The sequence below is a fragment of the Octodon degus genome, unplaced genomic scaffold, assembly GCF_000260255.1.
Source record: "Octodon degus isolate 3935 unplaced genomic scaffold, OctDeg1.0 scaffold00102, whole genome shotgun sequence".
In the NCBI taxonomy this organism is placed as follows: domain Eukaryota; kingdom Metazoa; phylum Chordata; class Mammalia; order Rodentia; family Octodontidae; genus Octodon; species Octodon degus.
The window spans coordinates 4,403,181-4,421,032 of record NW_004524678.1 but is presented as its reverse complement, the minus strand read 5'-3'; the positions used below and the strand labels follow the sequence as shown (position 1 = coordinate 4,421,032).

The window sequence follows — 17,852 nt, the reverse complement described above, 5'->3', positions numbered from 1 at the left end:
ATTAATTTGTGAAGCGAGAAGTGGCTTAGGGTTGAGTGACTGTGAAAATGGTGGGAAGTAAGTGAGTGCTCTGAGCTGGGCTAGGTAGGAGGCACAGTAGCACCTCTGCAGTATGCAGAGAGAGGTATGCAGAGGACTACTGGATTCTGGATTCAGATAATGGCCTCTAAGTTTGGAGGAATCTGCATAACACAGTTTGAAGAAGCATTTAGTGTTTTTAGATGGTGCTTCAGCTTTGATATCTGGCCTTCATCTCCTGAGACATCATAGGTTTTCTGGAACCTCAGTTTCAGCCAACATGGAACATTGCTGACCTGTGCTTCAAAGGCTACACATCAGCGCCTTGACTGAACCAATTGCGTTGCTTAAAGCCAGTTGAGGGGGTAAAGTATTATCTTAGCCAGCTCTGTACCTGTCAATACACAGACTTAGGGCCAGGTTTAGCCAACAGGGAGACAAATGGTCTTCTTTCAAGGAGAGCCCTCCTAGTGGTCCTCTACAAGTTTATCTCTGTAACATTAGACTTGGCATTAGACTTGGCATGCTTCCAGAAGCACAAAGAGCATTGCAGTCCTTCTAGGTGTGGTGGCACACACCTGTAATCCCAGCACTTGGGAGGCTCAGGCAAGAGGACTGCTGAATTTGAGACCATCCTGGACTACCAAGTGAGTTCAAGGTCAGTTTGAAGTGCATAGTGAAATCTTGCCTCAAGGAAAAGAACAGAAAAGAAAGAAAGAGCAGTGCAAGCCTGAAACTTCTTCTGTTGAGAAAGATCAGCCCCTTCTTTAAAAACTACATAGCTTAAAGAAAACAACAATGAGGATTTCTCTGTAGCTGATTTTTTCAATAGCCATGGTGCAGAGAACAGGTTATTGTTTGAAGAATTTAGATGAATCCACCATATTGAGAAGCTTTTAGTGCTGAGTCCACCCTTAAGATAGTAATGGTCAGCTTTGATCAGGGGACAACAAATCAAAGTTCATGAGAGCGCAATATTGCAAGACCCCTTGTTTGTGGAGTTTGTAAAGTTGCTGTTTTAGAATTATGGAATTATCTCAGAATGAGGATTCTTGAGTTGGATGATTGTGCTCCTTGCTAAATGTGCTTGACACTCAGAACTTGTCTATTCCTTCTCCCAGGAAGCCAGCTAGTGTGGGCCTAAGCTAGGCAGGAGGGGCAGACTGGCTGCCATAGGTTATGTGGGTCCTTAGTTCCGCTGACACAGGCTTGTATTTCAGATATGTGGTATTACTCAAGGTGGTGATCATTTATGAGGAAAAACCTTGACATGTATGGAGTTGCCTTTAAATATTTTATCTTTGGAAAAAAATTTATCTTTGGTCCAGTAGTAGTAGTAGACATGGTAAATGCCAAGTTGTATACTCATTTGTTAAAGATTGGATCAGTGTTCATAAAATCAAGATAAAGGTAGTTCTGTTGTACATTGATTGTTCATTGTCCTTAGTTTCTAATATGATTATTTGAAGCTCTATTAAATAAATCAACAGTTTTAACAATTGGAGTTGATCGGTTCATTGAAAACTTTAGTACCAAAGAGATAATACTGTGACAGAACAGTCACAGTTCTGAATAGGAAATTGAAACTGTTACCTGGTCATCTTGAGTTCTCCAGACCACTGAACTAATAGTTAGAGGGGGACATTGTACTGGTTTGGATGCTCAATCCTAATGATCTTGAGACTTCATTTTTGCTCACAAAAGGAACAGGAAAACTATCTCTGGAATCCAGGCATGCAGCAGAGGGCTGCTCGTGTTTACATGTCCAGTATTACTGGACAGTGGGAACCTGGGGCAACCCAGTGACGATATGACCAGTAAGAACTTGAGGCTGTGGGAGCAAAGTTTTGGTCATGCTACCAGATTAGGTGGTAGTAGTGAGTAATGGAAAATGAAAGCTCTGGTTTTCCCTTGGGTATTCCTCTCCTCTTAGATTTACAGTTTTGTTGATTTTTGCCAAATGGCCATGTCCATCAGCAGATTGACACCTTCCTCCAATCCTTGCAGGCTGGGGAAATCTTGGTCTAGGCCATTGGTGAATCTGTGCCACGCCAAAACTCTCTCTGGTGACATGCAAGCCTAATTACCAGTATATATACAACAGCATAGATCATAATTATGTACAAGCATACCAAATGCAAACTGTGATCCTTTCAGATCAAAAGCTGTTTGTATCATCAAAGTTGTTGTGTTTTTAAGACAAAAGATGTTACTGTATAAGTTTTTCTAAACTAAAATCTGTATTCAGATTTAATTACAGTACAGTGTTGACATTTTGCAATCAATGTGTGAGTTTGGGGCTACAGTTTATTCAGTCTGTAAAAGATTTGCCATCAGTGGTCTAGATTTATTTCTCTTGTTAAGGGAATGCTTTAGGCTTAGACAGTTCTAGACAGTGACACGTGAGGTGAAGTCTGGGCAGTGCTTCTGCAAGGCTAGTCTTGCTTTTAAGAAGGCACACATACACAACTGTGCCTTTTCTGTCTGTAGGTGTGGTTACCTGCCTCTGACATCTGAAATGGCAAAAGCCATTTTTGGGCCCATGATAGCAGCCAGAATTGGAGAAGAAAGCAACACACTGAGAATAGGAGACAGCAGCCTTTGTCCTTGAAGCAACGTCTTCTGGTTATTTTCCAGTGTCTGTTTCCTCTTTCTTTAGTATTAGACTAATACCTCTCAGTACCTCTTGGTCGCACATTAATTTGTATCCTCCTTTTCTTATTGTAACTTATCTGCAATAGAGAGAATGCTGGTGCTTATTATGCAACAGATATTTGTTCAATCCTAAGTATATACAAAGTAATTTCATAGCTTCCAGCCCATGTATGCTGGTGGAAAAAAAATTTACAGAGTATAATACTTATATACAGTTCTTTTTGTCTTTAGTTTTGTAGCACACAATAAAAATACTACTTTCTAAATTCTTCAGTATAGTTAAATATTATTTAACTGTAATACAGTTAGGTTCACTTTTTTTTTTTTTTTTTTTGTGAAACGGGGGATGAACTCAGGCCCTTGCGCTTGCCAGGGAAGCACTTATTCCACTGAGTCTTCTCCCCAGCCAGGTTCACTTTTGAAAAGACTGCTTGCAATGAATTATTTTAGTTCTCTCTAGGGCCTGATTAATATTAGTTGTTTATTTATTTTGGAGAATGTGAAGCAGCAACATAGTTCTAAGAGTCAGAGCTATATCAGCAGGTTATACCTAGAGAAATAGCTCATGCCCTGCTAGCCTGTTCCAATGCTCCTTCTGTTTCCACCCTGCTTGTCTCCTGTGAGTCACCAGCCTCATTGGCTTCTGGTTTATTCTTGCTGGATTTATTTTGCACAGATGAAACGTCTTCTGTGTTCTTCTCTTTTTGTATAGGAAGGGCATATTGTTAGCCCTTTGATCCCCCTTTCCCCACATCTAACAGACTGGAAATTCCTTATTAACTTCATAAAGATCTGTATGCTTGTTTTATAGCTATATACTATCCCACTGTGCAGATTAATTGTATAAATAGTTAAGAAATTCTGCCATAAGTAACAATGTATATTTCCATTTTCATATTGTTGGAAGTATTTCCTCAGAGTTGATTAGATCTATGATTTAAAAAATGTCTTCTAATAATGCATATTAATGCATAATAATGCAGTGCTTAGCAATGTCCAGAAATAAACACTTCAGCAACCAATGAGCATAAACCAGCATCCAGATCTTGATTTCTAAATGCCTTTTCTCATTATAGGGAGTGACAGCTTCCTGGAGAAATGATAATTCTAGTTCTGAGGTAGGGAGAATATAAGAAAAAACCTGAAATATTTCCTGGTTCTAGAAAACAAGGAAGTGCTTAAAGACAAATTAGGCACATGAAAGCAGTGGGCAGTCGCTGACTCCAAGGGTCTCTTATTTGGCTAACTTAAGGACTTATGAGCATTAAAAAGAATAGGGGAAATAATGAATAACAACAGTCACGAATTGTTTTTAAGATTCTTGAATCCATAGTGATACTCAACAAAGGTGTAAAAGAGAATGGTAGCTATAATTATAATTAAAATTATAGAATTATTTTAAAATCCCTATTTAAAATAATTACTGTAAAATTGCCTCAGATAAGGATGCCAGCGATACTAAAATCATTAGTTGAAGGGCTGGCAAGAGAGCTCAGTGAATTAAAGCACCTGCTTAGGCAGACACAGGGACCAAGGGTTCCACTGATCCCCGGCATACAGTGCCAGCCCTGCCCCCGGGGTGCACTGGATGGTGATTGAAACTGGGCGTGGTGTCATACATCTGTAATCCCAGCTCTTAGGGGGCTGAAATCAGGACGATCACGAGTCTGATCTTTGTAGTGAAATCCTGTAGACCCTGTACTAAAAAATACATAAAAATAAATAGATAAATATCATTAGTTGAAAGGTTCTTGGCCAACAGTACAAAAACAAACCCAAAAGCTAATATGTTGCAGTTATGTTTTGAAGCTTTTGTGTAGTGCTGTCTTGGAGTATTTTTCTAGTGAGTACATATTAATTACAAAGGGAAAGTATTTTTAGAAATCAATTTTTAATTATTTTCAATAAATACTGAATTACATATTTTCCTTCCTCTCCTTGCTCCTCTCCTCTTCCTTCTCCTCCTCCTCCTCCCATTCTTCCTCTTTTTTTCTGGAATCCATTTCAGCAGATTCTACAGGAATCCACTATACTTTTTTTTTTTTTTAAATGAAAGGGTTTCTTAGGTTGGAATAGGAGCTGAGAATTAGCATAAAGGAATACCAAGTGAAAAGCAGAACATACTGTTTTGTTCTGTGGACTTGGTTCATAATTAGAGGGGTGAGATAAATTGTCTTCCAGTTGTCCATTATTGTTGGAGAGTGCCATTCTGTTGAACATAGTCTCCCTTAACACCTAATGCAAACTTGGTTTACAGAGTCCTCAGTGCTGAAGTAGCCATAACAGCTACCCTGTTCCCCCAAAATAAAATCTACCTGGAAGTCGAGCCCTAGCATGATTTTTTCAAGATGCTTAGACTAGAATAGGATAGAATAAAACACTTATAAAGCCCTCCTTTAAAAATAAACCCCAGTTAAGATTGTCAGTCAGACGGACACGTGTAGTACATCTGTTGTAACACATGATGGATATATTGAATTAATGCATTTCTGGGCATAGTGGGGCATGCCTGTAATTCCAGAACTTAGGAAGCTGAGGCAGGAGGATGCCACAGGCTTGAGACCAGCCTGAGCTATATAGTGAGTTCAAGGCCATTCTGAACAGTGTCATGAAACTCTGTCTCAACAAGACAAAAAAAATTGTACTAATGCTTAAAATAAATGACAATATAAACTGTAACTGAAGACATGACCTGGATGAAGGATCCCTGGGTAAAATCACCAGCAGCTGTGTTGACAATGTACTCGATGCCCCAGCCTCATGGATGAGAAGTGCTCCTTCAAGGAGACTGCTGCTGTTGGACCTGAGATTGGGGCCAGTGGTCCTACAGGGATGGAGTAACAAAAACCCAGAGCTGCTGCGCTGTGAAAGGCTCAAGTCAACAACTTCTGTCATTGCCAGTCTTACGGAAAACCCACTACTATTATGGACTACTGGCCTATGTTGGAATATTTTGCTGAATTCACGCAGTTATAATATTTAAATGATGATGGAATACCCATCTCTGACAAAACTAACCAAAAAGGGGGGATGCAAATGAACGACCATTTTGTATCTGTATACTCAAAATAGGATATACAGCTGCATTCTCTTAATTCAATGAATAGAGAGATTTGATTTAATAGTGTTTGTGGACAGGATATCATATCTGCATCTCGTACAGTGAATAACCACTAAGGCAACAATATGCAAAATATTAATTATTGAAACTGTGCTAGTAATCGGTTTTGAAACTGTCTCATTGCTATTTGTTTCTCAATAAAATTATTTTTTTAAAAAAAAGAACTCAGGGCTAGACCTTGGAGTTTGGAGAGTTGTGACAATGCTCCAAAAGATTTTGGCTGTTTGAATCAATGTAGATTGCCATACCTGAATAAATGACTAAATGTAGATTGTTGTACATGGTTAAATGTAGATTATTGTATAAGTAGTAATAACACATCCCCTAAAATAAGCCATATTGCATCTTTCAGAGCAAAAATTAATAGAAGAGTCTCATTGGGGGAAATACAGTAACTGCAATATGGAATGCATAAGATTTGGTAGTGATAGGTGAGAGATCCATTTTGATTTTGGAATGTCAGTGGAAAACAAAGTAGCAGTAACCTCAGGCAGTTAATAATTCTTCAGACTTACAGATTTGTGAAGTCAGCTGGGAGGTCCTGTGTGAAGCCATCAGAATGAACTGTGTTAAGGGGGTGCAGAGAGGGGAGCTGCTTATGGTGAGCAATTAGCAGAGCATGGATCTGGTCATTGGGATGCTAGAGGTGCTCTAAGAAGAACCAATCTGTAGAGAGCATGGCAGCAACCAAATGCAAGAGAAAACAGGAGTGAAGCATGGGCTGAAGTGGGTCAGTGTTTCTAAAGAGCTGACAGCCCAGTTGTAGACAGAAAGAAAGCAAAAAGGAAGAAATTAATATTTTTAAGAGGTGCTGCCTTTCGCTTTTCATTCATAATTGTCTGCAGCCTCAGTTACTGCCAACATCCACCCAGACTGTGAATTATGATTTTCCTCAAATATTTGCTACTGGACTGAAACTGTAGACCTCTACAGATGTAGTGGGAAATGTTGCCCACTAGATGTTGAGCTAGTTAGAGTATGATGACTCTCCAATTTATATTGCTCTTCTTGATACAAACTTTGCTTATCTAATTTAAATTGTAAACCTGCTCATTATATATATCAAAAATATAGAATGCCCTCTTTACTAACATGACCTAGGCTTTACAGTGGAAAAAAAAAGATGCTTAGTGCATAAATGTCGATTATTTTACCTACTACAGCTGTATAAATGTTGCCAGCATGCCTATGCCAATGGGTAATGGTCCTAGAGGAAGCAGGTGTTTGAACACCCAGAATAATGCAGTATATGGTGTGTGTGTGTTGCTGTCACTAGGTAGTGCTGTAAGCTTCTCTGAGAGAGTGTGTATGAGGCGGGCCCGTTTATGTGTGTGTGTTTTCCGTTGGAATGTTGCAGTACATCGTCTGTCACTGTCTTCGCGCTCTGGGGTGGGCTGAGGCAGGGAGGGTGTGACGCTGGTGTTTGTGTGAACTCGAGCTGGTGATGCTGAGCGTGGTTCATCCGCTTTCTCCTCCCTTTCCCTCCCCACTCCTTCCTCTAGCGCCACAGCAACATCCTCAGAGTCTCAGCAAGCTGCGCCCAGTGCGGGCACAGAGCCTGCCACCGCCAGCCACAGCCAGCGCAGTGACAGTGCCTCGCCGCCCCCAGCCCGCGGACCACCATGGCCAAGAACCGCAGGGACAGGAACAGCTGGGGTGAGTAGGCATTGGTAACTTCTGCAGCCCGCCCTGGGGCTGGCCTCTGCTTTTGGCTTTCGAGGACCAAGGAGGGCCCAGGGCTGTGTGGTGCCAGCGTCCACGGCTGGGAGGGGGCTGCTGCTGAGCTGGATGGGCCGGGACAGAGGAACCATGGCCGAGCGGTGTTGGGGGATCTCTGCTGGGGGCGAGGGCTGCCGCTGCGGGGTACAGACCAGGCCTGCGTGGCCCCTCTTCCCGCGCCCGCCTCCGCCCAGCATTTGGACAGCACCCACCCGGCGCCTGCGCCTGCGGGGACTCTGGGTGCCGCCTTAGGGACTGGCTGGAAGGATGGCGCCCGTAGTGGGCAAGGGGCTGTCGCTGCCCTGCAGAAAGGGGCCAGCGTCTGATCTCCAGCAGGCAGAACCCCAGCCCCCCCTTCCCGGGCACGTGAGCTGCCGGCCCAACGGGGCTCTGGGCAATGTGTTGGAACAATGAATCAGACAAGGGGCACCCTCTTAGTAGTCCCTGCTGCAGTGTTTGTTTTTTTTTTTTTGTTTGTTTGTTTGGGGTTTGAGTGAGGGGATTTTGGAAAAAGGAAAGCAGAGTTGTGGTTTCTAGCCTTCTGCTCCACCCGCACCAGCTGCCCCATTCAGACGCGCCCCCCATCCCACCCCCGCTCTGTGGCTTTGTTCTTTGATTTTACCTTTTGGAGATGCTGGGCTCATGATTCAGCACCAGGCCAAGGGAGGGGAAGGGAGAGGCTAGGCCCAGTGGGTTCAGGAATGGGTGGGCGGTGCTCACGCAGGCGGAGAAGAGCCGGCGCGGCCATGCGGGAGAAGTCGGCCCCGCCCGCCGGCTCCGCTGCTCCAGACCCGGTTCTGGATGGTGAGTGTGGGCAGGTTGGGCGCTCTGGGCTCCTGATTTTACTCGCAGGCTTAGTGCTTAATTTACCAGCAATCTAGGAACCAAAAGCCATTTTATTAACGGAACCAGGGCGGGTCTCAGACTACTGTGGCTTGGTGGACAGAGAACTATTTTGTTAGAGCTGAATTATTATTTTGAAAGATCACACTCTTAAGTGTTCAGAGCTGTGCGATTCTCTTCAGTGTCTAGTGAGATCCCTTCTATTAACTGTTTCACCAAAAGGCATAGATGTTAACTGGTTGTTCGATTTTATTTTTATCGAAAAGTCACCCTCCTCCTTGTTTTTGGTTTTTCACAAGGTCACAGGATCAAATTGACCCCCAAATAGCAAGGTTTATGTCTGAGAAATTATCTGAGCTTTATGGAAGCAGTGGAGTGGGAGCAGGGAGCTCTTTCTTTGGTCAGCTGAGTTTGAGAAAGTAGTTCTATTTTCAGAAATCATCAATCCCCCATTTTAGTAGACGTAACTACTGCAGTAAACTGTTTTCTTTACTTCTTTTCAGTGTCCCCTTTCCACCCTTTCCCTTGACCTGTGGAGGAGTTTCTTGAATATTCTGAGTTAAGATACAGTTGTTCAAGTCATTCTTAATCTCTGTGGATTGCTGACTCCCACCTATTAAAAGAGAGGCATGTGGAATTTTATTCTGAGGATATTTTTTTACTCTTTTGTGATGGTTTGATCATTATTCAGTATTTGGTTACAGATTTCTTCAGTAACAGGACCCCTACCCCCCATACACACTTTTGAGAATGTGATTCTCACATGGGATTGCATAAACATCACATTAAGAACTTACTGGAAGTACAGATTCCTGCACCTTATAGTCAGTTTTTTACCAATAGATCTGAAGTAGGGCCTCGAAAGCTTTCTTTTACTTAGAAGTAGAAGATCTTTAGATGTTAGTTTGAGAAACACTATTTTAGCTCATTTATGTGTGATAATCATATCTCAGTCTATTCAAGAGTCCTCAGAAAGTTCTAACTCAGGTAATATATTAGGAAAAGAAATGCCAGAGTCATTGTATACTCACTGGAAATTTTTACAGAAAAAGACATAGTGGAATTGTGGTATTTTTAACTTGATGTACTATAGAAATTATTTATAATGTGGATTTTTGTTTACCTTGAGGTATATATAACACAAATGATTTAAAATTGTAATATACAACATAGGAGATAGAAACTTTATCAAATATGTTAGCCATGTCTGTCATTTTCTTACCTGTACCTAGTACAGTATCTGACGAAATTGGGTACATTCAGGGTGGTGTGGTTGTATACCCTAGTACAATATCTAACACACAGTAGTTACTAATGATACTGATATCATTGAGCTAATATCATATGGGGTAAATACTATAATCTTCATTTTATATGTTAAAAGGTAGTACTAGTAAATGATAGAACCAAGGTTCCATCTGGCAGCTTAAGTTTTGATTCTTTTATCTTCAGCTTCACTGTTATTCTATACTGCTTCTTCAATGAATGGACAATATTTTCTGTGTTGCATAAAACTAGTTTTCAAAGTGTATTCACCTGTGTTGTTGTATTTAGTCTAGAGCTTCTTTAGTAATTATATGTCTAGGACATATTATTCCCTGTTTTATAGATTAAAAACGAATAAAACCCAGGTTGGTTATGTGAATAGGCAAAAGTCATTTGCTAAAGGACTGAGGTTTGAAAGTAGAGAGGTTCTTGGTTTGTAATTTACTTTCTGTAACGTGATAATGTAAGTGTTTTCATAAAAGAATTGGGCTTTTATAAAAATGTGTGAGGGTAATAGAGAGAAATAGGCCCTTAAGAAAGCCAGAGGTTTCCAATGAAAAAACAGTCTGGTGATAGCCTAAAAAAGAAGACAGTGAGAACTTCGTGAGATAGAATAGAAGAAATAAAGATAGGTAGAAAGTAGATAGGGAAAGTCAATTTTTTGTCTCCCTTTTTACCTGAAAAATCTGAGTCAAATCCCTGTTCAACTCGGCACGTAGGGATGTTAATCATTTAAGAAAAATAAGCAAAACAAGTGTTTTTTATCCCTACATTTGCCTAATCTATCCTAGTCATCCTTCTTCAAGCCTAAGAACACCAAGATAAGAGTAACAAGAAATCTTTGAGGGATACTTATTTGCACTTTGTTCCAGAACCCCTAGAAGTCTTCAAACCTCAGATTCCAGGAGAAGCAGATATTTGCAGTATCTTGTAGGGCAGTGAAACTGGCATTATTCTTACTGAAGAGCAAGAGAATTGGTAGGTCTTGCCAGGATCCTGGAAGCTAGAAAAGAAAAGGCATTTCTGCTGTCCACCAGAGTTGGGGGTTAGTGTTTGAAGAGACACAACTAAGAAGCAGTTGTGTAAACTGAACTGAGACTCCCCCCCACTCCTATACCCACATCAGTGCTTAAGTGTGAAGCTGGGCAATGGGGGCACATACCTGTACCTGATCACACGGGTTGGGGGGCTGATGCAGGCTAGGCAAATAAGCAAGACAGCAAGACCTTGACTCAAAACAAAACAAAGTTTGGAGATATAGCTCAGCATGAAGGTCCTGGCTTCAATCCTCAATACTGGGGTGGAGGGTGGGAGTGGAGTTTGAGTATCTGTAAGCACTTAAAAGTCAATTCTAAGAAGATAAGACTTATTATTCCTATTTTAATATGTAAAGAATCAGAGATTTGAGAGCGCCAGAGACGTCAGAGGTACCATAATTCCAAGTCAGTGTCTAAATTCAGGATTAAATACTTCCAGTCTATGTGATGAGAACAAGAAACTAGACTAGCATGCCAAGAGGTGTCACAATGAGCCAATCTAGTATTCAACTGATAGAGGAAATCAATTCTCTATAAACTTGATCACTTGGGTCTAGAAAAATAGGCAAAGAATGTGCTAGTGTGGAAAATAAAGGGGACAGATGCGTATCAGAAACAGTAGCCCAGAAAGCAGTCTTTCAGAGCTGGTCTGGAACTTGCGTACCACCAGAAATGAAACAGAGGCTCACACTTTTCTGTTTCTGTTAAAGTTTCTCAAAAACTAATGCCACGTGGGAATTTGGGTTTTCTACAGTTTGACCGAAGCTGACAATGCAATATTGACTTAGAAAACTCATGTTTGCACTACAGTGTCAGCTCTGCCAGCCTTAAATAAAAAAAAAAAACAAACTAAAAATGAAAATAGCCCTACCTTATCTGCACAATGAATATAGGAAATATCCAATTGTTGAAAAGGTATTTTTGGAAATTAAGTTTTAGGTTTTTGATTTGACTTTGAGGAAAGATTGGAAACAATCCCCTTGATCTTCTTTCTTTTCTAATTGGCTGATTTGTGTTTTTCTTAAAATGAGAGTGTGTTCCTTTTAACTTACCTCATTTTCTAAACATTTCATCCTCCTAAGACAAAATAAAATTTCTAATATACTGTCTGACATTACCGTAGATTTCTTTCTCACGTTTTTCTCATTTAATTTGCGATACCTGAATTTTTTTTCAAATACTTTTTATACACTGAATATATGTCTTGATGACTTGCAGGCTACATTTTTGCCCCTTTCAGAAACTCTGTGCCTCATTATCTTTACAGCCAGACTAGACAGTGGGCTAGAAGATGCAATCACTGGACAAGTGACCCGCCAGAAGATACTCCCACTGGTACAAAACATTAGAGGGTTTTCCCTTTTATGTAAAAAATTCTTATGAAAGGTCTTTATATACAAAAAAAAAATGTGAAATACGCATGTTCAGTTTAAATAATGAGCACCTGGGTATCCTATTGCCCAGCTGAAGTAATAGACTTTTCTCAGTAGTTTGCCATTTCTTATGTCTCCTTAACAGGAACCATTTTTATAAATTTAGTGCTTTTATTCCCCTGGTCATTTTTATAATTTATTATAAATAAACATATATGCCCTAAATAGTATATTTTATTTAGTTTTAAAATATATTTTTTGTTTAGTTTTGTGTTTTACTTTTATTTAGTTTTGTGTTTTACATTTATTTAGTTTTTTTGTTTTTTTTTTGAGCCGGGGCATTTATTTAGTTTTAATTTTATTTAGTTTTGTGTTTTAAAGAACCTAATATAGGGCCAGCCAGATAGCTCAGCAGATTAAAGTACCTGCTTAGGCAAACACAGAGGCTGGGGGTTCAAACCAGCTACACCCCCGAACGCGCTGAGATTGCGATTAACACTGGGCTTGGTGGTGCACACCTGTAATCCCAGCACTTGGGAGGAAGAAAACAGGAGGATCACTATGAATCTGATCTGTGTGATGAGACCCTGTAGACCTTATACTAAATACATAAAAAAAATTTAAAAATCTAATATAAGTTAGGATTTAAAAAATATATTTTTCCAAAAAAATAGGTTTGTTCACTCCATGTCCTTACCCATAGTTGGTATTGTAATAAATATGAAATGATAACTCATTACCATTTCTGTCTTTGACAGATTATCTGTGACGTATAAGCATATGTTAATATATTACTGGTTATTCATATTTTCTGCTCTATGTCTGTTTACCCTTTGTCCATTTTAAATTTTTAATTAGGTGATCTTTTCCTCTTGCCTTGTATAAATTCTGTAACTATTTTGGCTGTAAGTACTTTTTTTTTTTTTTTTTTGTGGTACTGGGGATTGAACTCAGGACCTTGCGCTTCTCAGGCAAGCACTTTATTCTACTGAGCTATTTCCCCAGCCCTATAAGTACTTTTGATTATCAAAAAAGTCTCATTTTTTTTGTGAAATGATTTTGCTTTTTTAATAATTGGGCAACTGATTTAATCAATATTGTATCTATTGGTTTATACTTTTTGTATTTTAAGAAATCTACCCTTGCCTCAATTTTAAAAATTATTTTCTTATGTACTTTAAAACTTTTACATTTCATTTTTCTATTAGGGTGAAAACACACAGAAGTTTTACCATCATAATTATTTTTAAGTATGCCATTCAGTAATGCTAAGTACATTCATATTGTTGTATATCCATAAATGCTATCCATCTTGAGAATTCTTCACCTTACAAACTGAAATTATTTACCCATTAAACAACTCACCCTTCCTCCCCCAGCTTCTAGAAACTACTGTTTTATTTTCTTTCTTTACCATTCTATTTATAGTGGAGTAACTATAGTTATTCATATAAATGGAATTGTACAATATTTGGTACAGTATTTGACTTTGTGATTGGATTGTTCCTTTGGTACATGTCCTCAAGATTTACCAATGTTGTAATGTATACCATAATTTCCTTCTTTTATAAGGCTGAGTAATAGCATGTTCCATGTATATATCACATTTTGCTTATCCATCTGTTGATATTTAAATTGCTTCTACACTTTACAGATTGTGAATAATGGTTCTGTGGACATTGTTGTACAAATAACTGTTGGATGCCATTTCAATTTTATTGGGTATATACCCGGAAGCGGAATTGCTTGATCACTTGGTAATTCTATTTTTAAATTTTTTGAGAAACTGCCATGTTGTTTTCCATAGCAACTGTGCCATTTTGCATTCTCAACATTGGTCCATTCAGATTCCAAATTTTCAATATTCTTGCCAACACTGTTACTTTGAAAGTGATTCTGTTGGGTATAACATGGCTTTACTTGGCATTTGATTTTCTCATTTACCTGTGATTTCTCCTTTGATTATTTAGGGTTTTTTGTTGTTGTTGTTTTGTTTTGTTTTGAAATTAATTTTATTCAGAAACAAATAGCAATGAGACAATTTCAAAACCAATTAGTAGGACAGTTTCAATAATTAATACATTGCATATTGTTGTCTTCCTAGTGGTTATTCATGGTACGGGATACAGACATGTTATCCTGTCCAAATACTGTTAGTACAAATCTTTCTTCTCACTGAATTCCTACTTATGTTATAGGGTAATCATTAAGCTTCTCTTCTGGAGAGTTAACAACTTAAGTTTGCAGACCTTTCAAGGCCAGTGAGGACTCGGGACATTAGAGAACCTGTACTGTAACATCCTGTATCTCAGTGGTGTCCCAAATTTTCTGATCAAGGAGATTATGGGCCCACAGAGGAAAGTGATGGATGATGTAGAGTGTGCCTAAGGAGAGTCACACGGAGAGAAAACATTCTCTCAGGCTTTCCCAGAAAGCAAATTGGTCAAGCAATGGCTGTGACTCATCCACATGGCTGACACTGACAAAAAGATCAACAATCTGTGGTACAGGGTTTCAGGGTAAATCCTGAAGGGACTTGACTGACCTCATCAGATATAAAAGTTACATCTCTTGTTATATAGGTCTTGCTTTATCTTGGTCTTAACCATCCTGCCAAAAAGTATAATAAAGAGGTATGAAAAGTAAAGGCATATTAATATGCTGAGCTGTAAAGGGCTCAAGTCAACAACTTCTGACATTGCCAGTCGTACAGATAACCCACTGCTATTATGGACTACTGGACGATGTAGGCTTGATTTTAATTGCCACACATTTGTGCTTTTCTAGTTTTTTTTCTGTTCCCAGTTTCTTTTTCTTTTTATGTATGTAGTACAGGATCTACAGGGTCTCACTACATAGGTCGGACTTGCAGTGATTCTCCTGTTTTCAACTAACCAAGTACTGGGATTGCCGGCGCGCACCACCACGCCCTGTCTCAGTCAGTCTCAGCGCTCCCCCGGGGTGGGGCCGGCGTGGCAGGCTGCCGATCAAACCCTGGCCTCTGCGCTCTCCCTAAGCAGGCGCTTTAGTCCTGTTCCCAGTTTCAGACTATATCCTGACACTCACAATTTCAGAAAGGAGAAGTTTGATTTGGATTACTTTTCAAAAGATTCGGTCCCTGGCTGGCTTGCTCGCTCCAAGGCAGAAACGTCATGGTGGAAGGGCGTGGCGGAGGAGAGCCGCTCACCGAATGGTAGTCGGCAAGCGGACTGAACAGGGAGTGGCCCGAGGGGGACAGTCGGAGAAGACACCTGGCATAGCTTTTGTCTTTTAGAATATATTGACATTTAAATTGTGACCTAAAATAATATACTGTAAACAATCTCATGTGTTCTTTTTTAAAATATATTTAGTACAGGGTGTACAGGGTCTTACTACATAGGACTTGTAGTAATTCTCCTATTTTTGACCTCTCAAGCAGTGGGATTACAGGCATGCGCCACCACGCCCAGTCACAGTAGCCATTTCAGTGCTGGGGGGGGGGGGCTGGCCCTGCACTCAGGGGATCAAACCCCCAGTCCCTGCGTCTGCCCAAGCAGGCGCTTTAGTCCGCTGAGCTATCTGGCTAACCCTCATGTGTTCTTGAGAAGAGTATATATTCTATTGTTGCCAGATAGAGTTATCTATGTGTGTCTCTTAGATCTAGCTGGCACATGATATAATTCAGGTGTTCTATTTCCTGACTTATCTTCTATCTTGTTGTTCTATCTATTATTAGGTGTCGGGCTTTCAAATCTCCATCTATATTGTAGACTTTCTCCTTTCAAGTCTGTCAATTTTTGCTGCCCATATTTTGATGGTTTTGCTATTAGACATGTCAATGTTTGTAGTATTGTATATTCCTTTTATTTTAACAAAGAGTATATTTAAAATAAAATGTATTTTATGAAAACATGCTGTTCTTTGCCTCTTGCAACTTTTTGACTTAATATACTTAATGTAAGTACAGTACAGCCACTACCGCTCTCTTTTGTTTACTATTTGCATGGACTATTTTTCATTCTTTTGCTTTCCATCTGTTTGAGTCTATGAAGTGAGTCTCATGTAGATAGTTATAGGTTAGATCTAGAATGTCTTCCAAAAATGTCAGTTATTTAGAAATGAACCTTTGGCAAGTGATTGGATCTTGGGGCACTCTGTCATCAGTGGATCTTGGGGCACTCTCATCAGTGGAGGAGGCTGGGGAGATAGCTCAGTAGAATAAGTGCCTGCCTGGCAAGCGCAGGGTCCTGAGTTCAATCCCTGGTACTGAAAAAAAAAGATACCTTAGATGTCATCCATGGACCTTGGGGCACTCCATCATTAGCGGATCGAATGTGCTGTTGGTAGATGGAGAATGGTTAGAAGAGTTAGGTGGCCACAGGCATGCCTTTGGAGGGCAGTTGCCCTTTTCTCTCTACTTCCTGGAAGCCATGAGATAAGTAGCCTCTCTGGGCCCTGATCGTCCATCTGTCTGTCTTGAAGCCAGCCACCCATGGGGCAAATTAAGCCTCTTCTTTATATTATGTGTGTCGGATAGTACATCTAAGTGATGGAACACTGACAGACTGACAGCCACACATAGTAGGATAAGGGCTTTTGTTTGCTGTTGTTATTTTTTAAAATCCTTTATCGGTTTCTGTCTTTTGACTAGGCTTGAATTCATTTACATTTGAAGTAATTTATTGAGGAAGACTTCTTCACTTTGTCATTTGCTTTTAATATTCTTTATAGCTTATTTGTTCCTCATTTTCTACATTATTGTCATATGGTGTGTTTAGTAGACTTCTTATAGTAGAATATTTTAATTATCTTTTCCCTTTGTGAATATGTTATAGCTATTTTCTTTGTAGTGACTGTGGAGATATTTAGCGTTCTAAGATTATAGTATTAATTTCAATTTATATCAGTGTAACTTCAGTAAAGTACCAGAATTCTGTTCATTTATGTATCTCACCCATACCTTTCAGTTGTTGTCATAAAAATACATTTTTATTATATATTGTATGTCCCAAACCATAAACTAATAATAATTTTAAAAAGTGTATTCGTTTCCTAAATTCTGTGGAAAACAAAATGTGGAATTACAAACTACAGTTATAATAGTACTTGCTTTTATACTAATAAGTGCTTTTTAAATGCATCATTCTTTTAAAACATTAAAAATAAAAATTAGATTTATAATTTATTGTAAAAATATCCTGATGTTTGTAGTTCCTTATATTTTTTCATTTTGCTGAGATTTTTATTTTTTAATAAGACTTTGAGTTACTGTCTAATAGCCTTTCATTTCAACATTTCATTATTTGTTATGGGCAGGCATATCAGTAATGAATTTACTCAACTTTAATTTGAAGAATACTGTTAGCAGATGTAGGATTCTTGGTTGACTGTGGGTTTTTTTGTATTTTCTTTTAGTAATTTGAAAATAGGAGCCCATTGACTTCTGACTTCCAAAATTCCTGTTGAGAAACTTACTGATAACCTTATAGACATTTCCTTGTATGTAATAAGTCATTTATGTCTTATTCTTTTCAAAATTTTGTGTTTATTTTTCAACAGTGTGATTATAATTTGGTCTTATTCTTATGTTTATGTTGTCATCTTGGAATTTGTTGAACCTCTTGGATGTTTATATTCATATATTTTTGGCTGGGGAGATGGCTCAGTAGAATAAGTGCTTTCCTGGCAAGCTCAAGGGCCTGAATTCAATCCCCCGTTCCCCCAGCAAAAAACAAACAAACAAACAAAAAAAACCCAGTATATTCATATATTTTCTTTTTTTAAAAATATTTTATTTTATTTATTTATTTTTTGGACATCAGTTATTTTATTTTAAAG

General features: G+C 39.1%; 1 protein-coding gene across 3 annotated transcripts in view; it reads left to right on the top strand.

Moving 5' to 3' along the window:
- Atl1 (atlastin GTPase 1) overlaps window positions 1-17,852 on the top strand; it is a 94,824-nt gene that overhangs the window by 9,367 nt on the left and 67,605 nt on the right. For 2 of the 3 annotated variants that reach the window (XM_004638760.2, XM_004638759.2), the window contains exon 1: window positions 7,196-7,450. In XM_004638760.2, coding sequence (XP_004638817.1) covers window positions 7,417-7,450 — 34 coding nt within the window. In that variant the 5' untranslated portion in view covers window positions 7,196-7,416. Of the gene's footprint in view, window positions 1-7,195; window positions 7,451-17,852 lie in introns of those variants that run through there. The other variant, XM_023723757.1, reaches the window with a different exon arrangement.